The following is a 16,290-nucleotide window of genomic DNA, read 5'->3' as shown; positions in this document are numbered from 1 at the left end:
AGATGTTAGGCATTTCCATCTTCAGATCTAATGTGATATAGTGAGTAAAAGGGCAACCTCTGGAGCCAACCTGCTTGGCACCGAATTGCAGTTCTCCCATTGGGATAAGTAACATAGCCTCTTTGTGTTTTAGTTTCCTCATCTGTAAGATGGGAGTAGTAATAGTACACCCACTCCCCAGGGTTACTAAGAAGATTCAATGAGTTGAATTTAAGTTGAGTGGCATGTAGTAAGTCCTCAATAAATGTTAGCTGCTGCAATAATATTAATGATGGTGATAACCTTCATGATCGGGTACAGCCCAAAGCAGGGGAATCACTGGAGAGTGGTAAGAACAGGAAGGGCTCTCTGTAGAAGAGGCCCAGAGGGAGGCTTGAAGAGGGAGTGGTCAGGGGCTTGCTTTGCCCCTGTGTCCCTGCTCGCACTGGTTCTCCAGCACTGCAAATGCTCGTTTCTCCTTCTGCTCCACCTAAATCTTAACGCACCCACCAGGGCCTAACCTGAATCCAACCTACTTCCTCCAGCCTTCTCTGATCATGCCTGAGAGAGGCTCACTATCTCCTTTGCCAATACTTTCCTGTATGGTTCATCTGGCAACAAAAAATCTGCTATCCTGGCACACCAATGCAGGGGTTCCACTTCTGCTTATTTCTTCAGTGGCACTGCAAACATCACTTTGCTTCTTGAAATGATGACAATAACATTATTACTATCTGTGCTAAGATGTTCACAATTACTACCTCTCTCTTTTCCCCCCAAGTTGGGCTAAAGTAGAAATTGCCCTTATTTTGAACATGGATCAACAAAGTTTCACATCCAAAGACGCAAAGAAGAAGGCCAGATATGTATCCCCATCCTGGCCTAGGGCTCACTACTCTGGAGCAGATGAAGGGGCCCCAGCTGCAGCAGGCATTCTCAGTCACCAGCTGCCATCCTCACGTCTCATGTCCCTTCAGCATCTGCCCGTCTTCCTTTCTCCCTCCCAACTGCCTTCCTCTCCCTTTCTGGTCTTCCCTTTCTGGGCACAAGGATCTATGAGGAATTTACTTGCTCCCACATGCAGGATAAAAGGACTGCAGCCCCTCTTCTGGGTGAACAGCTGCCCCACTGTGTAGTAAGGAAATAATGCTGCTGGAGCTGAAGTTATGTGCAAGCCCTTTATGCAAATATCTCATTTCATATTCCTAATAATCCTATGTGAAAGGTGTTATTAGCAGGCCCATTTGTCAAATTAAAAAAAATTCAGTATTAAAAAAACAAACCCAAGTGGTGTGAGTTTCCACAGGAGTGGGTGGGGAACCCAGGATTTGAACTCTTAGCCCTCTGAATCAAAAGCCTTGTTTTTGTTGGCCAGGCTCAGTGGCTCACACGTAATCCCAGCACCTTGGGAGGCCGAGGTGGGCTGATCGCTTGAAGTCAGGAGTTTGAGACCAGCCTGGCCAACATGGTGAAACTCTGTCTCTACTAAAAATACAAAAACTAGCCAGGCGTGGTGGTGCATGCCTGTAACCCTAGCTACTCGGAAGGTTGAGGCATGAGAATCACTTGAACCTGGGAGGTGAAGGTTGCAGTGAGCTGAGATCCTGCCACTGCACTCCAGCCTGGATGGCAGAGTGAAACTGTGTCTCAAAAAAAAAAAAAAAAAAAAAAAAAAAAAGCTTTGTTTTTTTTTCATCACATCATAAACATTTGAAAATAAATATCAAAAGGGGCTTACGAGTACAAATGCTGGCCCTCATGGTGACCAGTCAATTGAAAAGAGAATGATTAAAATCTTACCTCTTGTAATCAAGAGGCTTAAAAATATCCTTGCTCTTTGCACCAGGAATTCCCTTTAAGAAACCAATACTTTTAGAAAAATATCAAAAATGTGGACTAAAATTTCTACGAAAGTATTTCTTGCAATATTATGCATAATAACAAAAAATGGAATCAACTTAGATATCTAACATGAGGAATATGGAATATACTGATGGTCATTCTTATAAAGACATTTTAACAATTTGATAAAATTGTTTTTAATATAATATTAAATTAAAAACAGAGCACAAAACTTATGTGAAAGATGGTACTAACCATGTAAACAGGTACATATATTCAGAAAAAAGAATTAAAGAAACCTATCCAAATGGCAGTTTTCATCTCTGGGTGATGTTATTATGGGTGATTTAATTACTTAATCTACTTAGAGACAGCAGCATCTGGCTCTGTCATCCAAGCTGGAGTACAATGGCACAGTCAAAGCTCAGCACAGCCTTGAACACCTAGATTCAAACCATCCTCCTGCCTTAGCCTCCCGAGTAGCTAGTACTATAGGTGTCTGCCACCATGCCCACCCAATTTTTTATTTTTATTTTCTGTAGAGATGGGGTTTCGCTATGTTACCCAGGCTGGCCTATAACTCCTGACCTCAAGCCATCTTCATGCATGGGCCTCCCAAAGCAGTGGGATTATGGGTGTGAGCCATCCGTACCTGGTCAATTTCAATTTCCTTCTATTTGCTCTGCAACAAGCTTGCATTATTTTTAATTCAAGAAAATACTTTTAAGAAGCTTTCTGCATCGAAATATTTTCTAAAAGACACAGGAATATGTGTGTTGTGGTGTGCATGCGGATGTGTGTGTTATGAGTGTGCATATGTTTGAGTGTGTCTGCGTGCGTGGATGTGGGTGTGTCTGTGGACGTGTGGAGGTACTTCCCATTCACGGGGCACTAAAACTGAATGAAGCCTCCTACTAGAGGGACCAAGGAAATCAGCCATGGGGCATGCACACTCAATTCAAATAATCTGTGCTGCATATGTGAAGGAATCATTTTTAATATTTGGCTCAAAATACAGGCCCTCAGTTTTCTTGAGTCAGCTGGAGAACCTGCGAAAACTAAGGCAGAGTGGGAATCCAGTTTACTGAGGGCCGGTGAAGATTCTGGCTGGGAGCCAGACGGGAAAACGCGGGCAAATATAAAAGGAGGCCTGGTTCTGGAAACAAGCCACACTCACGCCCTCTCCACCTCAGGGAGGAGATCTGGAGTTGGAGGATGGTAGTAAGAATAAATAATCCCTCTCAAGCTAACTGTTGCCAGGCCCTGTTCCAAGCACCTCCAACCTAAGAACTCACTTAATCCTTAATAACAAGCCCAGGAGATAGCAACTATTGCTATGTATCCCCATTTTACAGATGAAGAGAAGGGAGAACAGAGAGGCCAAGTGGTTGCCCAGGGCCACAGAGCTAGTAAGGGCAGGAGATCAAGACCAAGATCCTTTGCTTACAGGCAGCATGATTTTGGGCAAATCTCTCTGCCTCCCTCACTGGTGTCCATCTCTGAAATGAATACCTCCAACAATAAAGTCCTGTGCAACGACAAGATTTTATTGGGCTCCACCAGGGGCAATGGGCCAGGCAGCGCTCCTTACCTGGTCGGCCGTGCCTCTTCTTCTGCAGGAACGTCTGGGAGCCCGGAGGGGCAGGCGGGGCGGGCAAGGCCTGCGCACTGACCTTCTGCGGTGGGGCCTGGAAGCTGGGGGATTTGGGGGGTAGCGGGGGTGGGGTTTCACTGCTGTTATTAGCTCCTGGCAAAGGGGGCGCGGGCAAAGAAGCCCTCGGGGAGCACGAAGCATAAGTGGGGAGCGGGGGCGGCGGGGGTGGCGGGGCTGGAGGCTCCTGCACATCTTGCGCAGGGCTGGCGGGCTCCGCTTTGAGCCCGGGATACCCGAAAGGTGGGAGGAGAGGGAGTGGGGGCGGGATGGGCGGGAGGTGCAAGGGAGCTAGCTGAGGCTTCACTGCCTTGTCACTAAGAACCGAGGCCGGGGGCAGCGGGGGTGGCGTTGGGGGAGGTGGCGGAGGTGGAGGTGGTGGCGCACAGGGCACAGGGGGTGCAACCACCGGAAGGTTCCCTTTGGTCAGTGGGCCAGGTGGGGACACAAGCGGAGTTTTGATGGGGGAGGAAGAGGGAAGGGGCGGGGGTAAGGGTGGTGGCGGAGGGGGTGGGGTGGGAGGGGGCGGGGCAGGCACGTTGGGGCGAGGCGGGGCTGTTCTGGCAGCGCCATGCGCCTCGGAGGTATTGCCTAGCCTGGGAGAGGCAGGCGGGATAAGCGGGCCGCTGATGGTTTTGTTGGGAAGCCTGGGAGAGGGCGCGCGGGAGCCAGGGCCCTGCCCTGTCTTGCCACCTGGAAGTGAAACAGACTATGGGTTAGCTCGGCAATAAAGAAGGAGAAAGCCCCCCCAGGTAGGCGGCACTCAGGACACTCCAGCCTGCCCGCGGTGAGCTGCACTATAGACCGCTTTTTCTGCACGTGTCCACTGAGAGGCCTCAGGTGCCGCAGCTGTCACACAGAAGGACCAACTGGACCAGCTCCAAGGTCCTTGCCAGCATTAATGACAAGCCCAGGTCAGGCCTCCCGCCCTCCTATCCATGCCACCTCTGCTGTCATCTGCCTTGGGCCCCTAGTATCCAAGCCGAGGGCCAGGACTGCCCGGGTGTCTTTTGCCCTTCCTAATCGAGGCCACACTCACACTCATTCACTGACACCTGCTAGGTCCATCAGCCCTTATGCTCTAATTTGGACCCTCAGGTGTACCAACCAGCACTCCTGGCTAGGGAGGTTTTCTTCACTCCCAGCATTCTGTGAACAATGACTTTTTTTGTTTCTGTGTTGAGAGCAGAAAATTCATGATTCCCTGAATACATAAGATAAGACTGGAGGGAGACATTTGCCCTTGACAACCCAGGTCCAATGACCTTGAACCTCGCAGTTCTATGGCCTCTGAAAGTTCAAAACCTCCTTTCCGAAAGACTTACGCTAATTCCCAAGGGTTTTGGCTTTCTCACTCTATAGATCCTTCATTGCATCTGCCCCAGCTTGAAATTCAATTCCTCTTTTAAATTCAACAACAACGATTTGCTCTTGTAAGCATTTGCGTTTGCTTCTCATGGAAGACTTTGGTGGAGCATGTCCCCAGGAGGGGCCTCTATACTCTGCACAATCTTGCACCATTTTGCTAGTTCTCACCCTTTTTCGTTCTGCCTCTGTCTAATAAGAAAAAGTTCCTCTCGCTGTTTACTGCCTTGAAGTTCTGCAATTACTGCTTAGCGATGTCCTTGGAGTATCACTGTCTACTCAGGAAGCAGATTAAAATATTTCTTCCAGATTTAGTGCTCTTTTTATAAGAATTCTGGGGAGTATGTTTTCCCCTATATTTTATAATCACCATGACAACATGTGGACAACACTTGAAAAATGATGTTTTCTCACACCCACTACTTCCTGGGTGCTGCAGCATGGGACCTGCAGCTTTCATTTCAGATTAGAAACCCCAGCATCTGTTGGGGGTTCTGATCTTTGCAATACTTGAGTCTCCTGTGTGTTTACCTCAATCAGGTGCTAAGTCATACACTTAAAGTACTGGATCTCAAAAGCCAGGCCCATCAAAGCACGGCCTAGCAGAGGTGACTCAGGGGAAGCTAAGTAGGCAAGACCTTGGTATCTGGCTTTCCAAATATGAGCCCTTCTGGCTATAATGTGACAGTCACCTAGACCATAATATTCCAACCACATTATGGAATGGCTGTTCTTAAGGTAGGGTGAGGATGGTATTAGCAGGTGTCAGCTCAGGCATTCCTGCCTAGAAGCTCTCAAACCTGTTTTCATATAATACATAAAGATGCGAGGAGAACCTAGGCATCTGCCTAAACAAGGCAGAGCCTACCTACATGCGCAGTGGCTGAATGAAATTGAAAGGGATAATAAAAGTTTGCAAAACAGAGCAAAGCCTACCCTTAAATAGCCTATCCAAACCTTTTAAGTAACCAGGGACACCATGTCTCAAAGATTCAAGAACCTTAAAGTGAGTCAGTTAAAAGTAGGGGATCCTGTGCTGATGAAGCCACCAACCACATGAGAAATGTGGGCATACTCACTTTTATCCTAACATGCGCACCAGAAACGAGGGTGGGCAAATCCCTGCCCAGCTTCTATTCATGCCCCTCAGGGAGAAAGGTGAGACTGCAGGGGAGAGAGGGGCTGATGGTGTAAGTGCAGGCAAGTGGAGGAGGCAGGCCTGGGCCGACAGAGAGCTCCGAGAGAGTTGAGGGAAGTAAGGGAGGAGGCTGTCCTTTACAATGGAAATGCGAGCCCTAGAAATCCAAAGAAAACACAAAGGAGGCCAGGAGGTGGCGGAAAGGCCAGCTTGAGGGCATCAGGGATGCTGTACCCACAGGAAAGGATTCCGCTTTTATAACCTGCAGGTTTATCAAAAGATGAAATATTTCTTCTTCCTCAAATCTGAATGTTTTCCAGAAGACCCTGGAAGTCTCATTACATATTCTATTCAACCCAGAAATAATGTTTACTCATCATATCTTATTGTAATTCTCACTCCCTTGGAGCTCTAAGCTGGGGCTGCATTATGACTCCAGGGTCCCTAGGCACTTTTGCCTTTGTGGGCCTCTTCTCCATTAAAAATATACTTACATTCATGACTGCATTGGTACAAAGACAAATACATTCTTTGACCCTAAAAGGTCACATATTTTCTTCTGATTTTAAAAGAAATTTAAATATTTTCATGAGTCCCTAGAAGTACCATGAGCCCATGACACTGTGCTGTGGTCCTTATTGAATGTCAGCCACCACACTACCATTCACACATGCTAGTCAGCAAGTATTTACTGAGCACCTGCCATGCACCAGGCATTTCTATGGCAGTGAACAAAACATAGTCCCTGCCTTCATGGAGCTTAGCTTTAGATGGATAAGACAGACAATAAACAGATAAACCAGTGAATACATGATATGTCAGATGGTGCTAAGTAATACAAGAAAAGTAAATTAAGGAAAAGGAGATATAGAATGAAAGGATGGGACTGAACCTTTATGTGGGATGATAAGTGAAGACCTCACGGACACTTTGATCAGCTGCCACCTGAGGAGAGACCTGCAGGAAGGGAGAGACTGAGCCACATGGACACTTGCAGATGAGACTTTCAGGCCAAGGGAGAGTCAGTGCAAGCGCCCAGTAGCAGCAACATGTTGGTGTGTGAAGAGCAGCAAGGAGAACAGCGTGGGTGGAGGGGATGGCATGAACCACCAAGAAAGGTAGGCCAGAAGCTCAGAGAGGGAGCAAAGGCTCAAGTCCCTTCCTCTGATGAGAAGGGGGCTGCCGGGAAAGGGCTGGGAGCAGGGAGCCACGGCTTGCCTTGCCCTGACATGGTACCCGGTCCATGTGTTTATCTGGTGGCTTTCTCCTTGAGTTTCCATCCTGAAACAGGCATCATTAGTCACTTCCTTATGGACCTCCATCTCTAAAGAGATAAATTCTTGTCTTCCCTATTACAGTGGCTCAAACTTCTGACACTTATGTCCCACTGGAGACAAGCAGACCAGTAGGACTCCTGCTGGCTATTTTTGGCTGCTTCCTATGAAAACCTGACTGGGGCCCATTTCTCCCCATCGTCTCTGAAGAGAAACTGGTGGAAGCCTTCTATTCCAAAGGATATTTGTTTGATAGCACTCAGAATTTTTGAAAAAGAAGAGGGCACTGAAGAATATCCGCTGTCTTTATTGAGGAAGACCTTGTGCTCTACCTTTCCTGCTAACCCCTCAGCAAAAACGACGAAATGAACATGGCCCTTGAGAAGGTTCAAGTTGGATCTCAAAATATCCTAGCGTCTTTTTCTTTGCTGGACTTTTATTAGTGAGTGAGGCAGCATAAGCATCCCATAACATTAAACAGTCACAGAGGCCATTAAAAAAGTTAGCAAAGTCACATAATGGAACATCCAGTACCAGGAATGTTTGGGCCTTTGTATTTCCTGTATTTATGGTATTCCTGGAGTTTATTCAGCTTGGTGGTTAAAGAGAACAAGAATAGGAAAAACAGGTTTGTTTGTTTTTTTTCTCAGAGTAAATTTGTATTTGTTCAATTTTAATGCAATACTTTCAAAACCTCTGATGCCCACTGAAAGAAAAATCACTGAGGTAGACTGATTACAGACACGACCTTCATTGCCCACTTATACTTGATTCCATAATCTTTGAAATATGATTTTACAGTTCCTCACATCAAGAGGCAAAGTCTATTTCTCCATCCTTGTGACTTGTTTTGGCTAAGAGAATGTGATAGGAAGTGATACTTCTTAGACTTCCAAGTTACATCCTAGTAATACTTCCAAGACTAAGCCTCAAGAGGCTTTATTTATACTTCTGTCTTCTCTCTTGGAACCCTGCTGCTGGCATGAAAACGAGGCCCGGACAGCCTGCTGGATACTGAGGACCATGTGGATAGAGGTGAGTCAGGCGAGTGGGTATAGCTGAGGCCCCAGAGGTTGGAAAAATATGAGAAATATAAGATTAGCAAAGCTACCTACACGACCTGCAGTTCTTTACAGATGCAAGAGGGAGTCCAACCGAGACTACTCTAAGCTGCTAACCCACAGAATTGTAGGCTAAAAAACGATTGTTTAAAGCTTTTAAGTTTTAGGGTGTTTTGTTACACAGCAGTACCTAACTGATATGAAGACTGAATCATTACAACTCATGCATTGCTAGTGCATCCACAGTGATGTCACTATGAAGTTCTATTACAATTTAGACCTTCTGTCGATATACACCTTGCAGTCTGGGCTACCATCACACCATCCCTAAGTATTACACATTATTACAAGTCATTTTTCAACTATTACAATGGAATAATTTAAACAGGATGATGATGTAAAAGATTTCTCAAGAACCATTTTGTACTTTGGAAGTTTCCAGTGCTTAAGGTCCCAAGAACATGATCTTCTACTCTATCATGACTGTTCAGTAAAACCATTGTTGCTTACTGGCATGTGTAGATTGCCCAGATGGTTCCACAAGTTAAGGAGATACAGACCACAAGGGAGCCAGAATGAATTCTTCCTTACCTGCTACATCCCGCTGGCCTGCTGGTCGCAATACAGGAAAGCCACCAGCAAACAGATCTCCCAGGGTGGGAGGTGTGCTCGCACCTCGTGTGTTTGCAGAACCTCCTCCTTCTTTGTTGGTTCCTTTAGAACCTTTAGAGAGAAGACACAAATAGGCAAGGACTTGAGAGCAGAGCTGAGCAGCCAGGTCTCATTTCAGACCATGGTCTAACACTTGTCTACCACTGCCCTTGTCTGCCTTCCCATTCTCCCACCCACCTCCAATGTCATCCTTTCACTCAGCATCTTCTCCAGGCACCCTCTGCCTTGATACCCTGTAGACTCACATGCCCTGCCCTCTCCAGCCCTACCAAAGAACTAACCATATGTGCCCAACTCCCCTGAAAAGTGACCAAAACAAAGGGACCTGAACACTGCCATTTTGTAGATGCTAACAGAGCAACTGGCAGCACCTTTGAATTAGAAAACCCAAACGTCGTAGATGTAGAGCTGCTCTTATTTTCAACTTGGCTATGGAGGACTAGACAAAGAAAACCCACAGATTTAATTCAGTCAGTCATTTTAACTTCTTGTCCACAGAGCACTGACCAGAACAGCAAGCAAGAAGTAAAGCCTGCAACGATTGTGCCTTGGCAGTTTCCTTCCTGTCTCTCCAGCCCTCATGCCCTCAGCCCCTCATGCCTCCCTGAACCTTTTCATCTATGGAACAGAAAGATCATGGGCACCTGAGGAAAGGTATCACTAACTCCAGCCTTCCAGACATGTGTGATTACCAACTACAGAAAATGAGAAGATACTCAGCTTAGACAAGAATTCCTGGCAGAAAATATTTACAACCAGAAGCTAATATGCACAGAGAAATTAGGGCACAGTGCCCACTGGTGGAGGAAAGTGGCCAGATTATTCTGAGTGTTAATATTATACATTACTTACTCATGAGAATGATTAGGAAGTGAGTGTTTCGATGAAATTGATTTACCTGTTAATTAGCCTTAACCAATTCAGTCATGGGTTTAACCAGAAGCTAATTTTTAATGTACTCCATGTTGAAAATATTTCTTTAAAAATTTGTGTATCCTGTGTGTTGACATTTATAATTACAGATAGGAGATATAATTATATTTTTAGGACTATCTTTAAGAATTACCATCATGCATATCATAGCAGAACATAGGAAGACATAATAACATCTTACATTACAGGGTGAGTATCCCTTATCCAAAATGCTTGGGACCAAGTATTTCAGATTTTTTTTTGAAATATTTACATATTCATAATGCGATATCTTGGGGAATGGGACCCAAGTCTAAACATGAAATTTATTTGTTTCATATATACCTTTACACATAGCCTGAAGGCAATTTCATGCAATGTTTTAAAATAATTTTGTGCATAAAACAAAGCTTGCATTCATGGAGCCATCAGAAAGCAAAGGTGTCACCATCTCATCCTCCCAAGTTGTCAGTCTGTGGTTTGTCCATTACCATCATTCCTGACACTGACTTTCTATGCTACCAATAAGCAATCATTTTCCTACACTTCTTCACACATAAGAACTTAGCAGTTAAAAATATGGCATACCATTAACATAGCAAAGAAATAATGTGTTCAAGGTAACTAAGCAACACAATAGTATCACCAGAATACCCACATCAGCTGTTAGACAACAGCAGCAACAAACAAAGGCAGGCTTTCAGTCTCCTGCAATGCTGTGTTTAATTAAAGGTTACTGTACACTGGATCTCATTGTTTTAGGTGAGAAGAAACATCAGACACCACTGAGAGACCAGGAAGTAGGTCCTCTAGATTTGAGGAAGCATTCTGCTAGCTGTCTTTTAAAAATGTTTCCTCCAGAGTCATCTGCCTCATTAAAAATGGTTTTTGTCTCAGAAGGCTCTCTGATTTTGTAAACTGACATGAGTTCTTGTTCTCTTATGAATGTACGCCGCTCTTGTCCTTCAATAAACCCATCATACATTTCCACCATGTCACCTGGAGGCACATTTTCTTCAGGGTTAACAACGTCATCTTCATCATCCATGTGAGGCATCATGTCAACATTCAAAAAGTTTCAGATTTGGGATTTTTGGATTAGGGATGCTCGACCTGTACTTAAAAGTTCTGCATATATTATTTCAACTTCCAACAATCTTGACCAAGACAAAAAAGGAGCCAGGTATTGTCTCCCCATTTCACAGACGACCAAACAGCCTCAAAGAGGCTCCCAGATTTGTCTGGTTGCAGAACCAGAACTCAATGTGGGTCATCTGACCTGAGCACAGGACTCAGTTTACTCTGTCACATTCTAGCAGACAGTAAGCTTCAGTCATATCCTCTGAAACAGAATTCTTAATACATCTTTCTCCTTGTGAAAAGTGAAGCAAAAATTTTGCATTTTTAAAAAAATGTTGAGCCCTTCACTTTCTATCACTGAGTTTAATGACCACGTTGACACAGGGTGAGTGATCTTTAAATGTTACCCTACAAAGAATACACAAAACATGGTGTGTCCATATAATTAAACATTCAATGATAAAAGGAGTGTAGTACTGATACATGCTCCAACATCTATGAAGCTTGAAAACATTATGCTAAGTGAAGGAAGCCAGCTACGAAAGGCCATGTATTGTATGATTCCATTTCTTTGAAATATCAGAATAGGCAAGTCCAGAGAGACAGAAAGTAGATTAGTTTGGCAAGGGCTGGGGACTAATGGGGAATGACTTACTAATATGAGATTTCCTTTAGCGGTGATGTAAATGTTCTGGAACTAGATAGAGGTGATCGTTGCAACAACATTGTGAATATAATAATTGGCACCAATTGAACACTTTAAAATGGTTAAAATGATGAATTTTATGTTATGTGTATTTTATCATAATTTTTAAAAAGTTGTCCCATTGCGGAGTTCTTCTTTTTAGCATTTGAAAAGGATGGAAGATATGCTCTAAACCATTTGCAAATTTGGAGGGAAAGCTCTGGTTCTCTCGCCCACTTGGCCTGTCCAACGAGCAGGTCTGAGATGGCTCTGTATGTGTCTTGGGAAGCAGCTGTGGCCCCAGCAGGGGTGTCTGGCTGTGCCTCACATGCCTGTCCTTGGCTCACAGGAGGCCTGGCTGGGCTGCTCACTTACTCTCGATCTGCGGGGCGCTGCGGTCGTTGATCTGCGTGACTTTGCGCAGGCGAGTTCCTTGCTGGATATCAGCCAACAGCGCACTCCGGCCTTTTGGATCTGCCCTTCGCAAGCTGGAGGTGTCTGTGCTTACCTGTAAGGGAGTAAGAAGGATTTGACTATAATAGCATTTTCAGATAAACAAAATGTCCCGTCTGCTGTCAGTTTCTCCTCTTGCAGTTCTCTGTCTTCCCCATCCCATTGCCAAGGCTGATCTCGGATTACCTACGGGAGAGACACTTTTGGGTCCTGCTCACACCTCTTTACCTGGTGACCTAGAAGGGACTCTTTATTTTAGATGACCAGTCCCAAGTGCCTATCTTGTGCAGAAGCTCCTGGAGGTCTTAGAGAGCCCTAAATCATAGCCCTCCTTCCTCTCTCTTACACTCCCCACCCCAGGGCTTCTGTCCATGAGTACCCGGCCCCTGCTCTCAGGTTTTGAATGATCATCCTGCTTGGTGCCCCAGATCCCCTCCTGGACCAAATCCTTGGCTGATTCCCCACTTGAAGATGGGAGCTGCTCCTGTGCCCCGTCATCCCCTGGACTGTTCTCCAGAGCAGGACTGAAGTCTTGCTCAGTCCTTAGGTACTCACATCCTCCTTGCTATTGGGTCCTAGGTGGCTCATGCTGGGCCCATTGTGCCTCTTAAGGGAAGCAGATTCATGCTCTAGGAGCTGGCTTTGAATGGGGGATGGTGGCCTTCATGTGATCATGGAGCAGATGGGAGAACTGGGGAGCTCAGGGGAAACTGGGACCCATAGAGGTCAGAAAGTTGTGGAGAAAGGGAATGCAGAAGATGACAGTAAATGTCTGGTGACTGCCTTCTGTGCCTGGGTGTGTTACATTAGTCCTCACAAAACCTTGTGAGTTTGCCTCATCTTACAGATGAGGAAACCGAGACTAAGAAATCGTCTGTTTGAGGCTGCAGGGCTGGGGTTCAAACCCAGATGAGCTGAATCCCAAAGGCCATGTGCTTTTCACTTTGCAACACCGTGACTACCAAGGACCCATGCTCTTTTATTAGGATAAGTGTCTAATGGACTGCTAAATGCTTCATAAATATATTGCAAGAAAAACTTTTGTCCTAATTCTGCAAATAGGTCTGAGATACAGCTGCTTCACTTCAGCTGTAGCTTTAGCTGACATGGTGGAGGTTTCCATGGGTTATTAGAGCCAGGGAACACCAGAAAGAACATTGGGGAGGTTGGTGGCAAATAAAGGAGGGAAGGGGTTGCCCTGGAAGCCACAGCCAGGAGGATTCTCCACAGTAAGAAGGTTCATACCAACCACGTGACCTTAGAAATGGCTGATCATTTCTCAAAGCAAGAAATACTTGTTAGTCCTACTGTATGGGGATACCATGTATCTTTGGGTTTCAGCTTAAATATCACCAATTCAGAGGCCTTTTCTGACCCAAAATCTAAATAAGGCCATTCACTGTTTTCTCTGAGTGTACCATATTCCTTTTTCCTCTGTCACATTTATCATAGGGTATAAGTTTACATTATCATTGTGGAAAATTTCAATTTGTGATTATGAGTTGAATGTTCATCCATCCCAAGGACTCCACATCATGAAAAAAGATTCTGTCTGTTTTGTTCACAAAAATATCCCCAAAGAGTATAATTGGATCTGGCTTAATAACTACTGTATGAACGAATGAATAAATGACTTGAGTGAGTGAGCGAATGAATGAACTAGACCCAGGGTATCAGAGCTGTCTTTGCTCTTAAGGGCATATGCATGCACCAGGCAGAGAGGCATACACTATAGCAAGTTAAGCCACTGTGCAACGCGCAGCACAGGACTGGGCAGCCATGCTGGTTCCCCAGAGAGGAAGGCCACCAAGAGTCCAGAAATGACCATGTTCTTCAGGCTGAGCAGGCTTCAAGGAAGACATGAGACCTTGGAGGGTCCCTGGAGTATAAATAGTATTTATAAATCCTTGCTATTGCCATTTTCTGTTTAAAAAAGGACAAACCAGGTTGGCTGACTAGAAACTCATGGGCTCTCTTGTGTCACAGACTAGAAGCAGAGGCAGTTGTGGTTTTGGCTAAAATGTGCTGAGTCCACATTTTCACTGGTGAACTCCACTGCGTGGGTTATAAACCTTATGCAGGCTTTGAAGGGCATAGGCTTCAAAGTCTGATTCTTGTCGCCTGGAAACAAGCTTTTGAACCCTTAAGAGGGACTTATGAACGATGGTCAACAAGAAAGTGGTGAGCAAGGAGCCTCAATCCTGATTCACTGGAGATTTTATTTATTTATTTATTTATTTTAGAAAGGCAGGGCATTTCCCATACAACATGCTTTTAAAAACCCCATATAAACCAGTAATATCATGAGTTCATTTTAAGCTGCAAAATTTTAACATTTTTAAAGTTTCCTCTCATTTTATTTATAAATAATGAATGACGAATTAAGGGACCAAAGAAATATCATGACTGCAGCTAAGAGGGTATGAAAATTTTTGTGTGAATTTGACATTACAACTTCAGGTATGCATCATGGTCAGGGATTTTGGGAAAAAAAGTGTGCTTTGTAATTTTCCTTCTAGGTATAAGAAGATAACCCACTGAATTATAATAATATTCATGGCCCAACTCAAAGGAGCCTTGGGGAAGGCAAGGGTGAGATTGGTGGGTTCTTTGTTTTAAAAAAGCAACTGGAATGATGAGAAAATCCCATCCCTTACTGGCCCTTGGGGATTGGAGGGGAGGGTCATGTCATCTAATTTAGACTGTTTATTACCAAAATGTATCCTCCACTCCTTGACCTTGCCCAGGCCAGGCATTTCAGGTGAGCACTATGAAGAAAGTTGCATGTCCTTAAAATGAAGATTTTAACTTTGGACATGTCTCAATAAGTTCTTGACAATTCTACAGGGCAGATTTGTTAGTAAACATCTTCCAAGTCAGCAGGAGGACATGGCAAGTCACAGTGTGTTTATTTACACGGTGCAGTTCAACCCTGTGGGCTAAATTTAACATTCCCTCTCTGACTTCTCGGCTGTCTTCTGCTCCAGTGTCAGCCCTGATGAATGCCCTGATGATCTCCCGCTAGAGGGCTCTCTCACCTGATCTTTTTTTGTTTATTTGAGACAGAGTCTCTCTCTGTCGCCCAGGCTGGAGTGCAGTGGCGCTATCTCGGCTCACTGCAAGCTCCGCCTCCCGGGTTCACTCCATTCACCTGCCTCAGCCTCCGGAGTTGCTGGGACTACAGGCGCCCGCCACCACGCCCGGCTAACTTTTTGTATTTTTTTAGTAGAGACGGAGTTTCATCGAGCCAGGATGGTCTCGATCTCCTGACCTTGTGATCCGCCCGCCTCAGTCTCCCAAAGTGCTGGGATTACAGGCGTGAGCCACCGCGCCCGGCCTCACCTGATCTTAATATGGTGTTCGCCAATCCTTTCCTCTCCTGTGAGGCAGGAAGGAATTAACAACTCTGTGGCAAAAGCGACCATATACAGTATATTTAGACTTAATTGGTTTTGCACAAAAGGACATATCCATTTGCATATTGAAGACCACATTACACAAAGCCAGTCATTTCTACTTCATCTGCAATATTTATTGACAATTCAACCATAATTTGCTGTCTTAAAAAACCTCCTGCCACCCCAAGAATTCTTGTTACTCTGGTTACAGGATGCAGAAACAGGAAAGAAAGGATTTTCAAATATTCACTGAACGTTTCATGTTGCGCAAATCCTGATCATGGGCAACTTCACTAAAAACACAGTCAAGGGAGAGAAAGCCATTCCTGGACACTTTTCCCATGGCAAAACTATGCACCAAAAACTAAAACACACACAGACAAAACAAAACAAAACACAAAAGAAACCAACAAAACATTACTTCCAAGTTCACTCTTACTTTGTCTCATTAACATGGTGCTTAAGTAGTGACAATTTGTTGGGTTTCACACAAAGCTTTTGTTGACTCAGTTCTACAGCAAGCTTCAAAAGGGATAGCCCAGAATCCCCAAAAGATGAACCATCATAGAATAGATGTGCACCTTAGCTCATCCCCTTGGTTATAAAGGATGACCTGAAGTGTGCCTGTGAGATTAGAAATACAAAAATTGAACAACAGTCCTAACAAAGCCAAGGATAGAATAAAAAACTAGGGGCCTTTTCTCTCACCTTGATACATTATAAAAGCCTTCGCATGTCCATTTGTCATTCCAACAAATGAGTCAACTGCCTTATGGCATA

At 44.8% G+C, this 16,290-nt stretch overlaps 1 protein-coding gene across 1 annotated transcript in view; it reads right to left on the bottom strand.

The window, feature by feature from the left end:
* The window catches only part of WIPF3 (WAS/WASL interacting protein family member 3), a 49,078-nt gene that overhangs the window by 28,398 nt on the left and 4,390 nt on the right, over window positions 1-16,290 (bottom strand). Inside the window, exons 4-7 of the mRNA XM_030922414.1 lie at window positions 15,455-15,518; window positions 12,035-12,192; window positions 8,902-9,033; window positions 3,413-4,165 (exon numbers count right to left, since the gene is read on the bottom strand). Of these exons, the coding sequence (XP_030778274.1) occupies window positions 3,413-4,165; window positions 8,902-9,033; window positions 12,035-12,192; window positions 15,455-15,518 (1,107 nt within the window). The remainder of the gene's footprint in view (window positions 1-3,412; window positions 4,166-8,901; window positions 9,034-12,034; window positions 12,193-15,454; window positions 15,519-16,290) is intronic.

This window comes from Rhinopithecus roxellana, chromosome 18, assembly GCF_007565055.1.
Source record: "Rhinopithecus roxellana isolate Shanxi Qingling chromosome 18, ASM756505v1, whole genome shotgun sequence".
In the NCBI taxonomy this organism is placed as follows: domain Eukaryota; kingdom Metazoa; phylum Chordata; class Mammalia; order Primates; family Cercopithecidae; genus Rhinopithecus; species Rhinopithecus roxellana.
The sequence above is the reverse complement of the archived record's forward strand: the minus strand, read 5'-3'. Positions and strand labels throughout refer to the sequence as shown.